Raw genomic sequence first — 20,699 nt, forward strand, 5'->3', positions numbered from 1 at the left:
TAGACTCTGGATCACTTGTACTAGGCCAACAACCATAACATAATTCTGAGGTGTCGTGTTTCTGGAATATATGAACTTTGTGGCCAGTTGCTTATGTGTCCCAACCAGGTTCTCCCAATGGAATAGTCTTTTCATTCTCAGACATTTCAGTTGATGTATTGTCAAATGAAAACACAGCCAAAAGAGGCATTTGCCATTACTGGCAGCTGGAATGCCAAACATCCTTCCATTTGGTTTCCAGTTGTGAGATTCTCAGCTCTAAGGATGGATGCCTTCAGTTAAGATTGGAGAGTTGTTTATTTATTTGTCTACTCTCAGATCATACTTTTCTTCAGTGTTATTTCCCTTATCCAAACCACTTCTTGTCATTTATTGTTGGTTGCTTCATATCAGCCAGTACAGGTGCAATTCCCTCTGCTTTGGCCCTCATGGAAATAACAGCACCTGCTCTTACCTTTGTCCTGATTGCTCTTCCATTAACTGCAACTGGCAGTATTTCATCCCAATGTCACCAAACTCTTATCTTCATGCTTTGCTCTATCCAGTCCCTTGCCTCAACTCAAGGACTTGCCCTTGTGTAATATCTTTCCTTGCCCATATCATTTGCCTTTCTCCTGGTCTATGTACCAGAGCTATTAGTCTTACTTTAGACTTTAGCATTAGTTTCCTATCATTCTATTCCTCACCTGTTTATTTATGGTTTGCCTGTTTCAACTGTTGTTTATTATAGTGCTGTCCTGTTGAACACCCTCTGTTCTCCCACATCTGGAAAGTCTTCTCCCTAGTTATCTCCCTCTTTTACCTTTCCTTTTGTCTGATCTGTTTGTTCTGTCTCTTTGTTCTGCTAGATTGGGATCTCACTCTTGTCCTTCATGCTCTGTGCAATTCTCTTTTTGAACTTATTGCAGTGAGTTTTTATACCATCTTTTCCTTAGCACCTATTTCCTCCTCATCCTGGTATGCATTAATCATCATTCCTATATTTAGGCCCTTAAAATTTCTCACATCCTCTACCATTCCACTTATAATACCTTTTATCTGTACTGGGCCTTTCTTTAAGACACAGTTTGTCCCTTTTGGATCCTGACTAAATATTGAATTCCTGCTATGTTATGTGGCTCATACTTCTTTTTGTGGTTCTCTGTCCCACATGTTTGTTCCACTGAATTCCTTGTTTCCAGTGATCTGTTGTCTGTTACACTCACAGGTTGGGTTCATCGCCTCATACAACTGGCATATTCTGACTTGTTTGTGGACAGTCATTATCTACATAATGTTTCTTTGCACCAAATTTGTCATCTAATTATGTCTATAACTGCTTAAATCTGCTGTTCTGTGGGGGAGATTGTTCAGATTGGTATATGGAAAACACCTAATACATTTGTAGCACTTTATCTTCATGACCTAGCTGTGTCTTCCTCAGATGGATATCATCTTTCTAAGGTTATTATACATGTCTGGTTGCCTTTGACTGGGGTAAGTATTTTTTTTTTTATCTTATTCAGTTAATCCACATCATATTTCAGGTTCCAACTTGTGGGTGTTGTTTGTCAGGTTTGCTTAATTTTAACACTAAATCTGTACACTTCTATAATACATGCACACACGTGCACTAATTAATTAATTATTATCACTATTCTGTTTCATATGTAAAGGATCATCACTCATGGATCTCTTGAATAAAGCAGATAGGGATTTTTGTCCAGCCCCACTGACCCATTATTAACAATTAGTATTTTTAGATTTTTAAAATAGAGAAATGTAGACACCCATTGCACTGTCTTCAGTGTGTCATTTCTCCACCCCTTCTTGTGGAGCACTAAAGTCTTTGCCACTTTCAGTTTTGGCTACAAACAAAACCAAACTTTATGGCTTGTGTATACATACTTGGTGAGAAGAGGGTTATTATTGTTGTAGTCACTGATATACCAAATAATGTTTATAAAATAACTTGATATTTGTGAGACAAGGTACTCCCCCATATATTTTTTGCCTGAGTGGATTGCACTTGACCTTATCCATCATATCCCAAGACACTTTGTCCACATTGTTTATTGATTTTGCCTGCGTGGACTGCACATGGTCTAATTTTGTGTTTCCAAGATGCTTCTGTCCTAGGTGTTGTCCTAGTAGACTGCACTTGTTGATCTCTAGATCTTATGCAAGGCACTTCCACTGGAAGTATTATGCCCAGATGGTCCACACTTGGTATAATTTAACATATCCTAAGGTGCTTCCTCTGAATGTTTATCACAGGCAAATTACACTTGACCTATTCATATACAGTTTGTGGTCCTTTAGCCTCAGCTACATCTAATTCTTTCATTTTTCTCTGGTACTTTAGTATGACTTGCTATCACTGTGTTTAGTACTGCAGCTTGCTACGTAGGTAAACAGATAAAATATGTATGTTGACAAAAAGCTGGTTCTGATGTACCTCACAAACACCCTTACTCATAATTTTTTTCTTCGTAATCTTTTGTATTCAAGATAATCTTTTTGTTGATTCAAGATACTTCTCTTTGGTGGAATATTCTCATACTTGTTCACACAGTAGTATAATTATATAGCACTTCTTTACCATACCTTCACAGTTCAATGCCTGCTTATTCTTTTTGTATTCTTGCACACCTGTTTTTTCAGTGTGATTTGTTTCCACTTGTTTGAAATTTCATGTGCCTTTGCTGACCCTTCTACTTTTGCATGCAGGATTTTAGCTTTGGGTGAAAGAAGGTAAGACAGTTTTGGAAGTTAACATTTTCTTACATTGAAAACATATTTTCAATAAGCATTTACTCCCTCTTACCCTTCCTCCCTACTAATATGCTGATTTTCCTGATTTGTACCTGTCAATTCCCGAAAGTGAGAATTGTTCCAGTATAGTAGAGGGAGCTAGCTGTGCTAGTATAGATGAAAGTTAAGATTGATGGAAGAGTCGTATGATCAGCACATGTTCTGAAATGGTGTAAACACTGGTGGAGTATAAAAGACTGGTGTACAGTGAGGAATAAATTTTTAGCAATGCTTGGAGGGCAAACTAAGATTGAAGAATATAGTTTTGTATAAATGGAGATAAGTCCCTTTTTCAGTGGGAGATAAACTAACATTTTGCACTGGGAACCTTGTTTTTCTTCAGCCATTGTGTTGTGATGTTAAAATATTTAATTTTATATTAACTCTCATTTCTTAACTGTAAATTACTTACTGGTTTAGAAATATACTGCAGTAAAGACTTGAATATTCACTACACGTTTTATTTACAGTTTCGTAGCTCACGTTCTCTTCACTTTTGAAGAAGTTGTTTCTGTATTACTGTTTTGCAGGTTTATATTATTCTTACGTTTGATATACATCTACCATTTCAAATAGTTCAACATTTAGTTCTGTTGAAAATTGTAACTTATTTTATAAACGTCTCAATAAGTTATGATGTCTCTATGATCTTTAAAGTATCTCTTTCATGTTCTTTTAATACTTTCAAGACTTCCAGAACTCTGATAAAATGTGTATTTAGGCCTGATGAAGTATAAGTTAGACTTGTCTGTTACACTATGAATAATAAAATATGAATTATGGTATATAATTTGACCATAGCATATGGTGACAGCTGTTGCAGGAATACAACCCCAAATGTTAATATCTTTCATTTGACTAACAGGGTGATTCCACTATATTTGTATTCGAGGTGTCTGCAAGATCACCACACCTCTATCCATTGTCACACTACAAGTGTCCTGGACCTCATCAAGCCATTGTATATTTTCCAAAGTGTGTATGTAACATTGCAGATGTAGAGTTTGCCAGAGCTCTGAGGCTGACAAAGACCAGCATAGAACCATTGTCTTTCACTGTACCACGCCTCAGAGTGAGTGCTTCACTTCATATTCTAGCCAGTGTGAATAATAATAACTTAATCCTTCTTGTCTGTGCAACTTAGTGTTACATATTTGTATTGAGACAAAAGTATATTGATTTTAAAGATTTTCTTAAATGAATAAATTTAAGAAGAAATACCATGAATCTATTGAACTGTCAAGTTTCTTTATGAAATATTTTAGAGATTTCACTATATTTTGAGTAATTAAGTATCAAGTATTTATCATTAACTTCTGATCAAAGCAAGCTGTCTATGTAGATCAGAACTAAAAATAAATACCTATTAATTGGAATAGGTAATTAAATATATTGTTGTATATTATTTATAATTATTAGAATGCATTGTTTTTTTTTAACTTGGGTACCTTTGCTCTTAGACATATTTTCATTTGTACACTATCTCATGAGGTTTGGCCACCTTGGGAGACTTGGTTTGGTCTGTAATTCAAATACTAGGCTGAAATGAAAAATGCTTTTTATAAGAAAATAATAAATGTAAAAATCAACTCATTAAAAATGAAAGTAGACATGTTAAATACTGCAGTAAAAGTTTTTTTCTTTAGGCCAGTGTCCAACTAGAAGCTACTATACTACTGTAAAAGTTAAAAAGTTAAATTTGCCTTGACCAGTTTAATAAATTTAGATTAGTCATAAATCTGTAACTAGGTTAAGAGTGTGAAATAACCTTTATAATTCAAAGTAATAAAATATTTATTATTTAGAATACTCATAGTACTAAGAAATATAAAAACTAGAAAAATTAGATGTATGAAATATTCTTTGTGTTTACTATGGTAAAATTATCACTTTAGGCTGAAACCAAAGAAAGAACTGTCACACTGCTTTAAAAGTTATACTTGACTCATACAACTTGTTAGATTTATGATAATAATCCTAAATCCATAAATGAAGCTAATAATATCAACTGATCTTTAAAATAATAGTGATAATAATAAAAATAAGTCATGGTAAATATTGTTAATGATGCTAACCTCAAAGAAAGAATGTGGTGAAACAAACTTACTATTTTTGCTGGAAAATAACTAATGCTCAATGCATATAAAGTCTTCGTTTTTAGTCAGAGTATTTTCAAGATGACCTCTTCCCAGATGTCCGTGTAACATGGGAACCAATCGTGTCTAGTCATATGTGGTTTGATAAGAAGAATGGACAACAGAAGTGGATCAATCTGAGACCAGAAGGCATGACACCATGTAAGTTTTCTATTGCTTTTTACAGTATTTAACCAGTATATTAAAAAAAATATTTTTAATGCTTGAATATTTATTTAGTCAATGGGAGTTGAAAGAATGTTAGTGTCATTACCAAGGGTTTGAAAGACAGATTGTTGAACAATATATCAGATGTAACTATGGATATTTGAACAATCACCAGATAACTGATGTAGAACTTATTAATTTATTGAATTAATAGTCAGTAGAATACTGAAGGTTTAAATCATGTAGTATTGGATATAATAATTAAAGAAAATAGTAATATTAGATATAAAACTTGGAAATAATTTTCAATATCGAATATTAAAGATGTTGATGTTTGGTTTATAATATTTGTAACTATTCAGTAGATTTTAATTATAATATTCTTATGTTGAATGACATCCCATTTTGATTAAAAGCTTTTTTTTTTCATCAGTTCTTGTGTGACAAAGATGTAGTGAATTATAAGTATGTAATAAACTTCTTGATTTAAATATTGTAGTATAAACAAGTTAATGGTCTTGAAGGAACTAAGTTTATTAAAGAGGAAGTTTTTAATAATAATAATAATAATAAAAGGTTGTTTGGTTCCACATTTTATATTTTATAACTGTTTCAAAATTATAGCAAAAATATGGAAGAATCACCCCCAGTTTTTTTAAGTATGTTTTAGCAATTTAACCACCAATTTTGATGTGATTCCTTTAAGTCACATGCTGAATCCTTTTATGCTGCACCTTTTTCACACCTCAAGTGTTTTTTATTAAATAAAATGACTGTCAACACATACCAACAAACTACACAAAATATGAAAGTTTTACCAACATTAGCTTTATTTTGGTTCTGTAAATACTCTCTTATACTTTTTTTAATACTAATGTCACAGAAACAGTGCTAACTAGTTTGTAATTATTTTTGCTAATTGCTTTAGTTAATATAATGAGATACTTAACACTCTTTAATTAGGACAGTGTCATAAAATGTAATAAATTTGTGTTGAAAAATTGTCAATGAATGATCAATATATGATTCTTTTGAAAACTTGTATCTGCATATCTTGTATCTTTCCTTTTACCTATAGTTTTGCTGCTCTAAATCAGTTGTCTTTAATCCAAATGACAAACTTTACAGTCCACTTTCACTCTTAAAGAAAGTGTAGTAAAAAATTATAGACTAATAGCTCGTGTACCTTTTTGCAGAGCTATGTGCAAAAATCAGCAGTTTTTGTTTAGTAACTTTGCACATTTATACCAAATGAGACTCCTAATTGCAGATTGTAAGATGTGTCAGTGTGTCAAATTTGAAAAACATCCACAAAAGTTAAGTATGTTATATCAAATAACTTTGCTGTACGTTTGTAAAGCAGTGGTGCACAAACATTTCGAGTCAGGGGCCACAAACAGACTTTTCGTAACCGTTGGGGCCACAAAAAAGTGAAGATTAAAATCGTCCTACAGTTGTTTCACACAAGGTGGACATCACATTTAAGAACCCACAAATAACGATTACATCAAAGAGTTTGCACATTATTCTAAGAAATGTTATGATACGTTAACTCTCACAAAGTCAATGCGATGGATAGTGCTGCATGTCATCTACGAGCTTAGAAATGTCCGGTTTGATGTTTGACGTGGAAAGACGCAAGACTGCTTCCAGATGATCATCAGTCAGCTGATGCAAGTGTTGTTTTTGTTCAGTTTCATATGCGAGAAAGCCTGTTCGCAGCAGTACGTGCTGCCACACATGCTGATGTGGACAAGTACATTCTCTTTCAGATTAGCAAATGTATCAGGCAACATTTTGTAGAAGTTAAGCAAACTGTTTTTTCGGTAAATAGCACGCAGTTCATCAGATGCCTGGAGATCAGTAAGTTCAAGCTGGTATTCTGCTGACAAGTCATCCACTGACACACTGAACGGATCAGCAAAACATTTCATCAACAATTTGCATTGGTCAGAGTCATGAAACCGTGAGTTGAAGGATTGAATCAAGGTATCTAGCTTCCCAACATAAACTTGTGTGTCAATATCCTGAATCTTCTGTAGCTGTGACTGAAAAGTGGGAAAGTGAACAAAGTTGCCTGATGCTACTTGCTGCTAGAACAACTGCAACTTTGTTCTGAAAGTTGAGATGTAATTTTCAATCTGACAGACAAGCTGATTTTTGCCTTGCAACTTCAAGTTCAGATCATTCAAGTATTGTGTCATGTTGACCAGAAAGGTCAAATCAGCTTGCCATGCTGGATCAGTCATGGAAATCACTTCTGTGTCTTTGTTCTTGCTTCTGAGGAATTCTATCACTTCATCAATCAACTCCCAGAATCTTCTGAGCATCTTCCCTAGACTCAGCCAGCGTACTTCACAGTGATACACAAGTCTGAATCAATTTCTTCAAGAAGACTTCGAAACTGATGGTGATTGAGACCTCGTGATTTGATGAAATTAATGATTTTTGTCAATAATGCCATCAATGGCTGAAAACCAAGTTCTTTACTGCACAGGTTCTGTTGGTGAATAATACAGTGCAGCTTCACTAACTGTCTGTTCTGCTTTCCTCGATACTTCATCAACAGTGCTACCAGCCCGATACTTTCTCTGGTCATGGCTGGTGCTCCATCAGTTGTCACACTCACCAGTTTCGTGAAATCCAATGAAACTCTACTACATGGTCATACTGTCTCCTCGAATAGAGTAGACCCAGTTGTCAGACCCTTCTTGGAACCCATGCTGATTAATTCCTCTGTGGTATCAAATGATGACGACACCACACGAACAAAAACTGGTAGCTGTGCTGTTGAACTGATGTCAGTCGACTCGTCTGCTACCAAAGAGAAGTAGACAAAGTTGGCTGCTTTATTTGTAAGCTACCTTGTCACGTCTGTTGAGAGGTGTTAAATTCTTTGTTGAGCTGTCATAGGATTCAAAGCCACCGTCTGTAGCTTGCAAACTGCTTCCGGATACAACTTTTCCGATGCAGTAATCATACATTACTTGATAAAATCACCATCAGTGAACAGTCGGCCAGATTTTGCTATCATCAACGAAATATTGTAACTGACCTCACATACTGCACCTAAATCTGCTGACTGCTTTGAGAAAACGTTCTGCTGGTGATTCAGTGACCGCCACAGAGATTCAATTCGAGCTGTTCATTCATCACCAGCAACGTTGTGGAAATCTTTGTTTCAACTCATAATGATGCTTTATATCGGATATCTTAGCCACTGCTCCTGTTGAATAACACAACAGACAAATCACGTTCTTCTGTTGTGCAGTCCAATCATTATGAAACTGCCGGTTTTTGTCGTCAACTTTTCTTTTATGATTAGCTGCCATTTATGTTATGAAATAATATCAAAATAGGACTCGTAAATAAATCTTGAAGAACAATTTGAACGCGTGAAATTTCGTGATTACTGAAATATTACGTCATTGCACTAATGATTAAATGCCTGTGCATTAAAGAAATTTGCTTATTAAATTTTCTTTATTGCTCGACACAAATATGGAACCATTCAGTATCTAATCTAATACATATGTTTCTATAGCACATAATCTTCACACAGACACGAACTCTAAGCACGCGAACTCTCTATGTTTGACTTTCCCATTGGACGTCACGGGCCACTCGGCAACTTGTTGAGGGCCGGACTTTGTGCACCACTGATGTAAAGAAAACAAATAGGAAAAGAATTCAATCAAGAATGGAGGTGTTATATTTTGGGTATTTTCTAATGGACTGCCTTGAAATTTGGTATGTGTAAAGTAAGAGTCCATTCAGTAAAGCACATCTGCTAAAATACATGACAGTTTGATTTCTACAGGCTAAGGTACAGAAGATGGAAAGGTGCTAAACTATCATTCCTCTTAACACAGTGTGTCCTGCAGATTGTCTTTTGGCTTCAACGCACAGTACTGTTTAACGTTTATTTAAAAGACTATTTCAATTGGTAAGATATAATATATATCCCAGCTGTGGAACCCTTTTGGTATGTGAATCTGTTTTTACTCGTATGGGTTAGAAACTGAGTAACATAGTATTTATTATATTATTTCTACAAAAATGTGGAGTTTATTTAACCACTATTAGGCAGGTAGTTCATCAAAATGATATTTTAAAAATCCCTTCAATAAGTTATCAGAACTTTACTATTTCCTTTTATGACAATACCTATTTAATGAATGACCTGCAAGTTTTGGGATTGTCTGTATTGTTCATGTTATTTCTTCTTTTTCTTTTTTTATTAGGTCTGTACTCAAAAACTAAAACAATGATGTAAACCAATTACACTGAAGTGATGTAGTTTCAGATGGAGTATATGCCCTTAAATATTAATAACCAGTAGTAATTTTTAAAAAAATCATAATCTTAGTTTAAATGATGTTATCATCACTCCTTGAAGTTGATTTTCATGCAGTTTGGTGTTCTTTTAAAAAACTTAAATACAGGATGAAACAACCAATAATAGATAATAAACATTACAGTCAGAACTTCATTGTACAGGGTGTTCGGAAAGTCACTGTGCAGTTTTATAACAGCATTTATTCAGTCTATTTTAAGCCAGCAACTGATAGCAGTGTTTAGAAACAAAATAAGAAGGATCCAAGCCTGTATTGATGTCAACGGGGGTCACTTTCAACATTGTTTATAATTGTCATTCATATTTACCTCCTGTATTCTGTATTGAAACATGTCTCTTAATAAATATATAAGTGCACAGTGACTATCTGAACACCCTGTACTTAAAACTTTGTGTCTATTGAAACACTACATTAAAAAGAAACAAGTAAAAAACATTTTTTTAAAAAAGTAAATGTTGTGAGGGCTAATATCAACTGTAAAAAACAATGCAAACAACATGCATTGTTGTTTTTTAAAAAGTACTTGTTTAATATTGAAAGCAGTATAAGTTAAATTTTCATTTATTTTGCAAGTCTGACCAAAACATTGATGAAATTCTTTAACTGGTTTGTTATATGTCTTCAGTGAAAGACTGTGAGAAAAGAAATATATTTTGAATGTGTTGATAATTTCTTATCATTAGCATTATTGAAACAAAAATTTAGATGTGATTTGTACTCAAAGAAAATTCATCCATACTCTACATATGTTCGATGATCTTAGCTATCTCTCTGGTTCTATTGAAGACAAAAACCTAAACCAAATAAGTACAAACATAAAATAATATTGACAACGCATATTAAAGTAAATAAAATTGTGCAAGGAATTCCTTTGTGGCATAATTCTAGCTGCACTACATCAGTTAAAGTATGGCTTTTGTACATTTGTATATCATCAGGTGAGTTTAACTTGGAAGTGATAACGATGTGTGTAGGTTAAAGTACACATGAACTTTATCATGTGTTTTAGCCTGTTCAGTGCCATAGATGAGATAACTCGTCCAAGCCGATTGGTAACACAGTGCCACGGACGAGTTAATTCGTTCTCAATAATACCTAACTTCAACGCTAGATGTCAGCACCATACATGCATTTGACCTACTTACACATTGTTTCACTTTCGATCCAAAATGACGTCACGAAAAAGGTTAAAAAATGAAGAAGCATTAGAGTTGTATTTTGAACTTGGTTCGGAGTTGCTGTAGCAATTGAAATACTTGGCAGTCAACAGGTTAATGATCTATAATCAGGATAGATTAAGATTTTACAAACAGGTTTCTGTTGATAAGTCAGTGTAATTGATTTGATAATTGAAATTGTAGGAATCATTGATTTTTTCTTAAGAACATTTTCTGCTTCACATGTGCGACAGATTTATTGCATAACATAACATCCATTTGTATGGTTTAAAATCATTTAGACTTAATGGTCTCCATTTTTGTTTGTGTAGTATCTGAAGCCGCAGAGTCCAAACCTTCCAAACGGACACATGCTGAAGAAGAACCAGTGCTAGTGTTTGAAGGAGAATTGACATTAGAAGGTTCACTGGCATTTATGCAAGGAGGAAAGGAAAAGGAAGAAAGGGTAAAGAAATATATTTCAAAGGACATAACTAAAGTGCAATAGTGAAAGAGACCAGTATTAAGTGTCATCAGCTTTCAAATTTAGTTAAGGGAATAAAGATCTAAATCAATATTAGCTGAAATCAGAAGTGTGAATAAGACTTTTCTAAAGTTAAAACAGGTGAAACTCGCAGGGGGACCAGCTCCCCTGGAATTCCAATGCCTCCATTCCCAATGTTAATGTCTCTATTAACCTAAATTTAATTTTAGATTTAATCCATATTTAGCCTCATTATGTTTCATAGCCCCCCTTCCTTTTAGTAGCTTTAAAAAAATTTGCAAGGCTGTATTGAAACTATATTGAATTATTTAAAACTAAAGATTTGAAACTTACATATTTTAAAAACTAAAAATCTCTTGTTATCACTTAACCTGAAGCAATGGAAATATCACACCAATTATGTTACTCTGTGAAAATTGATACCTGTTATCAAAGTGTTTTTTATTACATTGACATTCTCAAAACTTCTTGGAAAACTTTTAGAATAGAACAATTTCTAAAAGTAACTTCTTAAGCCTCTGCCAGTTACTACAACTTTGGGTTCTGCATTTTGTTGTTCTTACTTAAGACTTTAGTGTAGAAGTTATGCATTGGAAATCTTACATAATGTTTCTGTCAGTTGGAAAGTTAAGACTTTTTTGTATGTATGAAAGAGATAAAAGTCTTGGTGCATCATTATTTGAGACTAGTTGCTTATAAATTCATCAATTTCTTCTGTATTTTTATGTTCAGTATTTATCATAGTAGTAGTTATAAAATGGTTGTATATTGTTTTGATGATAATGTATTATCATAATGAAGTATATTACATTTATTATTAAATATCTATATTATGATAGTGATTAATCTGTTTTTCATGTGAATTTTTCATATTTATTCAGAAATGTCAAACTTGTAACAAATTATTTTTTTCTGAAGTAGTTGTAAATTCTGTTCCATAGATGTCAAACACTCAAGGTTGAAAGAAAGTGTACTCTAATTTTTTTTTTATAACATAGTAAGGAAGTCATTGTCTATTGATTTTTTTTTTTAATTTTTGATCAACAGATAGTAAATGCTATGAAAGAAAAGATGAATTTTGAAGATAATGCCTTACCCCAAGACAACTTTGAGGGTGTTGATCCTGATGAATGGGTAAGTTTTGTAGAAGTTCTAAAGTGATACTATTTCATATTAGATGTCGGAATCTTACAATAATGTTGAAACACATCTTGCATATTATTGGTACTAATGTTCGTCATCCACATGCACGTGTATTAAAAGTATGTTAAGCAACAGCAAGAGGTGTTTTAAAACAAGTATCTTTAAAACCAGGTTATCTTGTATTTTAACAGATTCTATCCACAGACACAAATCATAAAAAGAACATACAATGTGGTAATTATTCTCCAGAATTGTTTCTTGTATAAAATTAAATTTCAGAGCATCAATGACAATGTGTGATTTATTGTAAAACTATTTCAAAGGTAATATTATCCAAATTCAGTTCCATTTGTAAAACTTTATTGTCCTAAGTTAGTATTGTGAAAAATGAGTACAGGTATTCTTGTGTTGTCATTACTTCAGTTCCCACACTAGGCAGTGCCATTTTATGACACATTCAGTGGACAATGACTTCTAACTCAATTCTTTATTTTCATTTAGGAGGAAGATAAATGAAACTAAAGATTTCTCCATAAAGTTGATTGCTCTGCACATTTCCATATTTTGTAAATTTCATAGGTAGTAGATTTTAAATAAGGCATAAGGATGTGAATTCAAGTGGCGTTGATATTGGGTGTTAATTTTTTTTCTATTAAAAAAGAAGGAAAAGAAATATATATATATATATATATATATATAAATAAATGTGTCTTGTTTCTGAGCATGTTGGTACTTCCAACAATCGAAAAATCATGTAGGGAAAAATTTCAGAACTTTCAGTGTATGTTGAATTATTTTCAGTTTGGGAAATATCTGTGATAAAACAGTGAAGTGGTAAAACTTGATTCAGATTTAAAATTATAGTTCAGACATTTTATGCCCATGATTATTTCTGTAGCAGTTCCTCTCTGAATACTCCCATAAATTAATTGTTTGTAACTTAAATTATTGTGATCTTATGATTTTCTTTCATTTAACATAAAATACAAAAGGTGTCATTTGTTTTGTTGATTTTCTTCTCTGAGAGATTGAAACAAAGTATTATGGTACTAATAGTTTATCAGCCATGTGTGGAATAAATTAAAATGTCTTATTCCAGTATTAGCTGGAGAAGTTGTGACTTATTTAAAATAATAGTAGCACTAATTGTCACATTTTTACTTTCAGGAAGTTAATATTGTTTTTGGTTTCACATCAGATCATCAAATACATTTCCAAGTAATAGGTGTCTTTTAGAATGGCAATTATATTGTCAAAAGTATTTCAACAAATATTTCAAAAATGTTGTTTTCAAGTGCCACTTTCCAAACTATGTGAAAATAATATATTGTAAAGTATTTCATTCTTCCTATGGAGTTTTAATTCCATTAAGTGCCCAGGTAAAGAACTTTCATTTAAAGTTTATTTTGTCCTGCTATTCATTAATGTAATTATGTGTTAAAGGAGTTAAATATAATAAGAGTAATATAATAATGCATTGTCATAATCAGTTTTTCATGATTGCATAAGTTTGTTAAATATTTTCCTATGCTCTTTATTTTGTGATCATACCAAATAGATTGAATAAATTATGAGATGAGTTATTTCTTTTGCTTTTAATGATACCATGAAACTATTTAGACAGGGATAGTTACAGGGATACATACCTTTATAAAGGTTCATCTGGCAAAAAAAATAACCAATATGCACAAGTGAAGCATGATACTAATTGTTTGTTAGTTTGAAACAAAATATTTAACGTGGTAATACCAAGTTATATGAGAGAAACTAGGAGTGTTTATAAATCTTTGTATTGAATTATGTGAAAGAAACTAAGGTATATGTATTACCAATCATTTAAGAACAAAAAAGGGGGGGTTACGTGTATTTATAAGAAAATAAATGTTCGACTTACAACCACGTTCAGTTTTGTGATGACCTTCAGGTAATTGATAACTAGCCATGTTTGATTAATAATTCACAATTTGTTTGCCAAGATTCTGACTTGTTATTGTTAGTATTCAATAATGTTCTTATCCAATGTATTACTACATTACACATCATCATATAAGGACTTCAATCTTAAGTGAAAAGGTGCATCTGAAATTTGTACTATGTTTACTTATTCTGTGAAAAGTAAACTGTATTTTTCAATTTTCCTTAATTTTCTAATATATAACTTGTAGTGAAAAGCACCTACACATACACACCTGTGTGTGTTTATATATATTGTAGCTATGCAACTTCAAGTAATTGAAATCCTAAACCAATTATATGTTTATAGGTCTAAATTTTGTTAACCTTGTTTTCTAATTTAAATGGGAAAACGAAATGCTTCAAAACTCGCTTGTCATCCTCTTCTCTTTTTGTCTGTGCTTGTACGCATCTTAATCTCTGCACTTTGACTTTTACATTTATGGTACCACTAGGCTGAACGACTAGTAAAGCCATTTGTTATTCTGTTTTACATTATTGAAAATGGTGCATAAAGGTAAGCTAAGGTCTTTTGTGTAAAGAAAAATATTATTAGTTTATAAATACACATTTTGTACAAATACAGTCTTTCCTATAGATATTATATTGCAATGTGATTACAGTGTGCGATGTATGTAATTATATTATATTTTTATTATTTGGAACTTTACTTTTTTTATGCAAATGTCAAATATATCAAGGGAACATAATTCTTTGTGTAATATGTATGATTGTTTTTCTTAAAGAGCACTTCATTTGATCTGTAGTTAAAGTATTCATTACATGTACAATTTACCCAAGGTATGCTACAGATAGGAACTGAAAGTAAAACATTGTCTGTTTTTTAAAAAAAACTGAAATTATGAAAATGATATGCATTTAAAATATTTTTTACACACCAGTTCAATTCTTACGTAAAAATCCATTAAAACTGATAAATTAGTACTAATGAAATATTTGATAGGGCATTACTTTCTTTATTAAGTTTAATATATTAAAATACTTCAAGCTTCTTTTCAGAACAAACTTGTTTCTGAATTTTTTTCCAGGAAAATCTGTAAATTTTTCTCTTGGGTTTAAATGTGGGTGTAAAACAAAAAATTAGTTCTTAACTGAAGAAATTTTTTAACTGCAAAGGTGTCCATAACCTTTACTTATCCCCTGAAATTTCTCTAAGGTGTGTTACAGCTTAATTAAAAATAAGCTTTTTTCTCATAGAACTAATGACTTTTACTGAGTATGTGTTAAGTTTGTTAAAATATTCATTTTTATATTTTGATGGACAGTAGAATTTTAACTGTTATATTAACAACTTGAGTATATTGTGTAACATATAATGTTCTATAGTACGAGAATAGTGTGAAACATTTTATAATTACTTGTAGGAATCTGTTTTGATACCTTGGTGTCAGAAGAGTTAATTTTGCCTTTTGCTGTGGTTTCTTTTTTCTGTTAATTATGATCAGCAAATTCAGAGTTAATAGTAGAAAATAATTTTATTTATTAAAAATTGTTTCATAATTTAAAAATTTAAAAAGATATTCCAGAGGGATTGTTTACTGTCTTTTGAATTTGTTACATTTAACTATTTTAGATGTATTTGTTTCTTACTAGTATCTTATAAAGATTTGAAGATATTTTCAGAACAAAAATAGAATGCTAGTTTTGTTTAATAATGTGAAACTAAATATGTACATGTACTGAACTACTTATATTGGTGAACAGTGCCAGTTGTATATTTGTGTATTACGTTGCTGACAGAATAATTGATGTACATCATCAACATAACAACAACAAAACTGAAATTTAATATAAAAATAAAAATAGTTTTGTTTTTAGTTGTGTAGCATCTCGTTTGTGCACCAATAAAAACATTTAATGACGTAAAAATTAAAACTAGTTGGTGGCAATATGAAGGAAATAAAGTTTACAAATTATGTTGAAATACTGAAAGTATTTAAGCTAAACTAATGTAAGTATTCAAATGTAAGACTATGCATCTTCTGTGCAGATTACAAGTAATGTATTTGTGAAGTCATTTTACCTAATGGAATAGACAGTATTGTTGAATTAAATAGCCATATTATTACATGTGATAGAATAGCCTGTCACTGTCATTATAGTGAGAGGTGTTGAACATACTGATTGAACTTACCTGGCAGAATTTTTATCTCTACAGTCAAACACATGAATTATAAAGAGTAAGATGTAATATTTCTTTTGTGATTGAAGTGTTTTATACAACCTCAACTTGCTAAGTATAAACAAATATATAGATTACCCATTATGTCAACATCTAGCAAATATTGTTTTGGAGTTTGAGAATAATTTGTCTTAGATATTTTACAATCTTATAATTACTGGAAAATAATTGTTTTTGATAAAACTGCTTAGCCAGTAAAGCCAGAAGTTTTTGAAAGTGACTAAATTTTTGAGAGTTGTTCAGTTTTACTATAAAAAGGTGTTTGTTTTGTAATTTTGTTTTCAAATTATAAAATATTAAACCAAATTAAAAACATTAAGAGAAAAATTTGTCTTTGTTAAACAGCATTTTTTCAAAATGTAAAGGAAATTGTTGTGATGTAATAATTTATATTCCATAAAACTAACTCAATTTTTAAAGATGTACACATCTGTATATATGAACATTAAAAAAATTAGCATCCAACTTATTACACATTTTGGTAATATATTTTTTTTATATTCATATTTAATATTTTGACAAGGTTATCACATTGCATTACTTATCTGCTCTCTGGAATTTTCTTCATTAAAAATAAAATGTAAATTAATCCAACTTTCATAGGCACACGTTTTTATATAAAAAAAATTTGAAGCTTAAATTTTAGTTAGAAGATTCCAACTATGTATTGACAAGCAAAGTACTCATTTCTATGTCAAATATATTTTTTCCATCTAATTTAACTGCTAGGTGTTAGTAGATATAATTGAGATATACATCTGGGAGTATATGAAGAAGATGCTTTTAATAAATCAGGGTATTTGGATGCAAATTTACTAATTGTTGAAATATTTGAGATTGGGATTTTTATTTTCTGCTTTGAAACTATTCATAAGTTAAAGGTTCATTGGCAGTCCAGCATGGCCAGATGGTTAGGGCACTCAACTCATAATTTCAGGGTCGTGGGTTCGAATCCCTATCATGCCAAACATGGTCACTCTTTCAACCATGGGGATGTTCTAATGAGATGGCTAAGTCCATTATTCATTGATAAAAGAGTAGCCCAAAAGGTGGAAGTGGATGTAGCCCAAGAGGTGGTGATGACTAGTTGCCTTCCTTCTAGTATTTCACTGCTAAATTAGGGACAGCTTGTGCAGACAGCCCTCATGCAGCTTTGCACGAAATTCAAGACAAAGATTCGTTGGCACTTGTACAGTAGTATACCTTATTGTTTGTTTGGTTGGATTTTCTTGTAGCAGATTGTACATGGCATAGTGTTTATCATATTAAGATATGGTTAACAAAAATCTGAAAGACTTGAGCTGTAATATGCCATCGAGCATGTTCTACACTGTTAGTGGTAGGATGGTTATAACTGTAATAGTCCGTTTTGCTTATTTTGTTAAGAGTGGACTGAATGATTTGAGGACGTTAAAGAGTACCTAAAGATGTAGTAATGACAGTAGGTTTAACTTTTCTTAGTTTTTTTTTTTATTAGATATGGGAGTAGTTAAGGTTAATATATTCATTTCAAGGAAAAGAAGTAATTGGGAAAAAAATGATTTAGGAAGATTTAGTGTTTTATCCTAGACCATTTTCACAATCGTTATTTATCTCACGTGCTAAAAATACCTTTTTAGGATCTACAACGTTTTAACTTTTATAAGATGACAGTTTGTTAAATTTAGCTTTTGGTTGTGTTCATATAAAGACAACAGGTGAATCCATGAAGGTAAACATGTTCAACCAAGAATTCTTTATTGGTTTCTTCAATAAATGAAAGTGCCAGTGAAGTGATAACTAAATAAACAAATTGAAGTAAAATTTCGATTTGTCGCACTGTGGCTACGTTGCATTATCATCGTGCTGTTTTCGTATTCAAGTATACGAAATATTTTCGTTTTGACTTCAGTGATATCTGATCATAAAGATCTAACGATTTTAGTCTGAAAAGTGGAATTCGTTAGTATAAGCAACACGCTTAAACTTTCCCATAAAAAAAATCATCTACATTCCAGTACATGGCACTCACTTTAACTCATCTAATGAAGCATTTTGATTTCTTGTAATTATGAAAGGACTAGTCAAGTTTGGTTTGTTTTGTTTTGAATTTCACGCAAAGCTGCACGAGGGCTATCTGCGCTATCCGTCCCTAATTTAGCAGATTAAGACTAGAGAGAAGGCAGCTAGTCATCACCACTCACCATTGACTTTTGGGCTACTCTTTTACCAACGAATAGTGGGATTGATCGTCACATTATAACGCTCCCACGGCTAAAAGGGGGCGAGCATGTTTGGCTCTAGTCAAACAACAACATAATGAAGTTAACTTCTAGCGAAAGCTGCTTTCATTAACAATAAAACTAGAAAAAGGTATAATGTTGTCCAAAGAGAAATAAAATCATGTTCATCATTTCCATCTTTAAAAATAACGATAAAGATACCAGAGGGAAGTAGTGATAACTCTTGATAATTGACGTCTTAAATTTTCGGTGAGAAGGATTCAAACAAAAGACCTGTTGTATGCCAGGTGAGTGCTTTACCAACGAAGCTAAAGAAGTAACTACTAGCAATTCCTCGTAAGGACATTTTAGCACCTCGAACCACATTTTTATGGTAAATTAATACACACTCCTACTTTGGTAATGGTTTGGATAACATCGTAATATGACGTATGATGGTTGTTATTAGTGGCAACAAAGTTCATTCCGTCACCATGGTCGTTGGTTTTCGTTGTGCAACATAGGAAATAGTCTTCAAACGCATACATTTTATTACACTCGTGAACTATTTCTTTTCATATTTTTAAACAATACGTATGTTATACTCAGCTAACTGTGATACAAAAGAAAATTATTTTAATTGGTTCGCTTATTTTTCGTAACTGTACCCTTAGTTTATTAAAATAATCAAATTATAAAGGTAGTTAAAACACACTGGTAATCAAATTATAACGGTAGCTTAAGCACACTGGTAATCAAATTATAACGGTAGCTCAAAAACACTGGTCTTTTTTCTAACATAAATTTGCCTCTTTCACATTAAAGATTATATATATATATTAGTGCTTATGAAACAAAAATATATCCCCTCTGAAAAAACCATAATTAAAAGCAAAGGAAAAACCAAACATTTTTCATTTTTTTTTTTTCTAATTTTGTGAAATGGATAGGAAATATTTTATCTACTGAATTACGCAAGTTAACACGTATCGTAACAAACGAGATCGTAATGAGCTCTGTTATTAGAATCAGGGCCAGTCCATAACATATTCTAACAAAGGAGACAGTAATGAGCACTGTTATTAGAATTAGGGCCAGTCCATAACGGATCCTAACAAACGAGACAGTAATTAGCTCTGTTATAAGAATCATGGTCGGTTCATAACGTATCCTATCAAACGAGACAGTATTGAGCTCTGTTGTTAGAATCATAGTCGGTCCATAACGTATACTAATAAACGAGACAGTAATGAGCTCTGTTATTAGAATTAAGGCCAGTCGATAACGTATCCTAATAAACGAGACAGTAATGAGCTCTGTTATTAGAATAATGGTCGGTCCATAACGTATCCTAACAAACGAGACAGTAATGAGCTCTGTTGTTAGAATCAGGGTCAGTCCATAACGTATCCTAACAAACGAGACAGTAATGAGCTCTGTTATTAGAATCATGGTCGGTCCATAACGTATCCTAACAAACGAGACAGTAATGAGCTCTGTTGTTAGAATCAGGGTCAGTCCATAACGTATCCTGACAAACGAGACAGTAATGAGCTCTGTTGTTAGAATCAGGGTCGGTCCATAACGTATCCTAACAAACGAGACAGTAATGAGCTCTGTTTTTAGAATCAGAGCCAGTCCATAACGTATCCTAACAAACGAGACAGTAATGAGCTCTGTTATTAGAATCAGAGTCAGTCCATAACGTATCTAACAAACGAGACAGTAATGAGCTCTGTTGTTAGAATCAGGGCCAGTCCATAACGTATCCTAACAAACGAGACAGTAATGAGCTCTGTTGTTAGAATCAGGGCCAGCCCATAACGTATCCTAACAAACGAGAGAGTAATGAGCTCTGTTGTTAGAATCAGGGCCAGTCCATAACGTATCCTAACAAACGAGACAGTAATGAGCTCTGTTATTAGAATCAGGGCCAGTCCATAACGTATCCTAACAAACGAGACAGTAATGAGCTCTGTTATTAGAATCATGGTCGGTCCATAACGTATCCTAACAAACGAGACAGTAATGAGCTCTGTTATTAGAATCAGGGTCAGTCCATAACGTATCCTAACAAACGAGA

At 32.4% G+C, this 20,699-nt stretch overlaps 1 protein-coding gene across 4 annotated transcripts in view; it reads left to right on the forward strand.

Annotated features, from left to right (window-relative positions):
* The window catches only part of pod1 (coronin), a 68,741-nt gene extending 51,999 nt beyond the window's left edge, over positions 1-16,742 (forward strand). For 3 of the 4 annotated variants that reach the window (XM_076503931.1, XM_076503932.1, XM_076503933.1), the window contains exons 21-25: positions 3,659-3,865; positions 4,955-5,090; positions 10,944-11,077; positions 12,164-12,250; positions 13,427-13,715. In XM_076503931.1, coding sequence (XP_076360046.1) covers positions 3,659-3,865; positions 4,955-5,090; positions 10,944-11,077; positions 12,164-12,250; positions 13,427-13,495 — 633 coding nt within the window. In that variant the 3' untranslated portion in view covers positions 13,496-13,715. Of the gene's footprint in view, positions 1-3,658; positions 3,866-4,954; positions 5,091-10,943; positions 11,078-12,163; positions 12,251-12,760 lie in introns of all 4 variants that reach the window. The other variant, XM_076503934.1, reaches the window with a different exon arrangement.
* The last annotated feature ends 3,957 nt before the right edge of the window (positions 16,743-20,699 follow it).

This window comes from Tachypleus tridentatus, chromosome 6, assembly GCF_004210375.1.
Source record: "Tachypleus tridentatus isolate NWPU-2018 chromosome 6, ASM421037v1, whole genome shotgun sequence".
Lineage (NCBI taxonomy): Eukaryota > Metazoa > Arthropoda > Merostomata > Xiphosura > Limulidae > Tachypleus > Tachypleus tridentatus.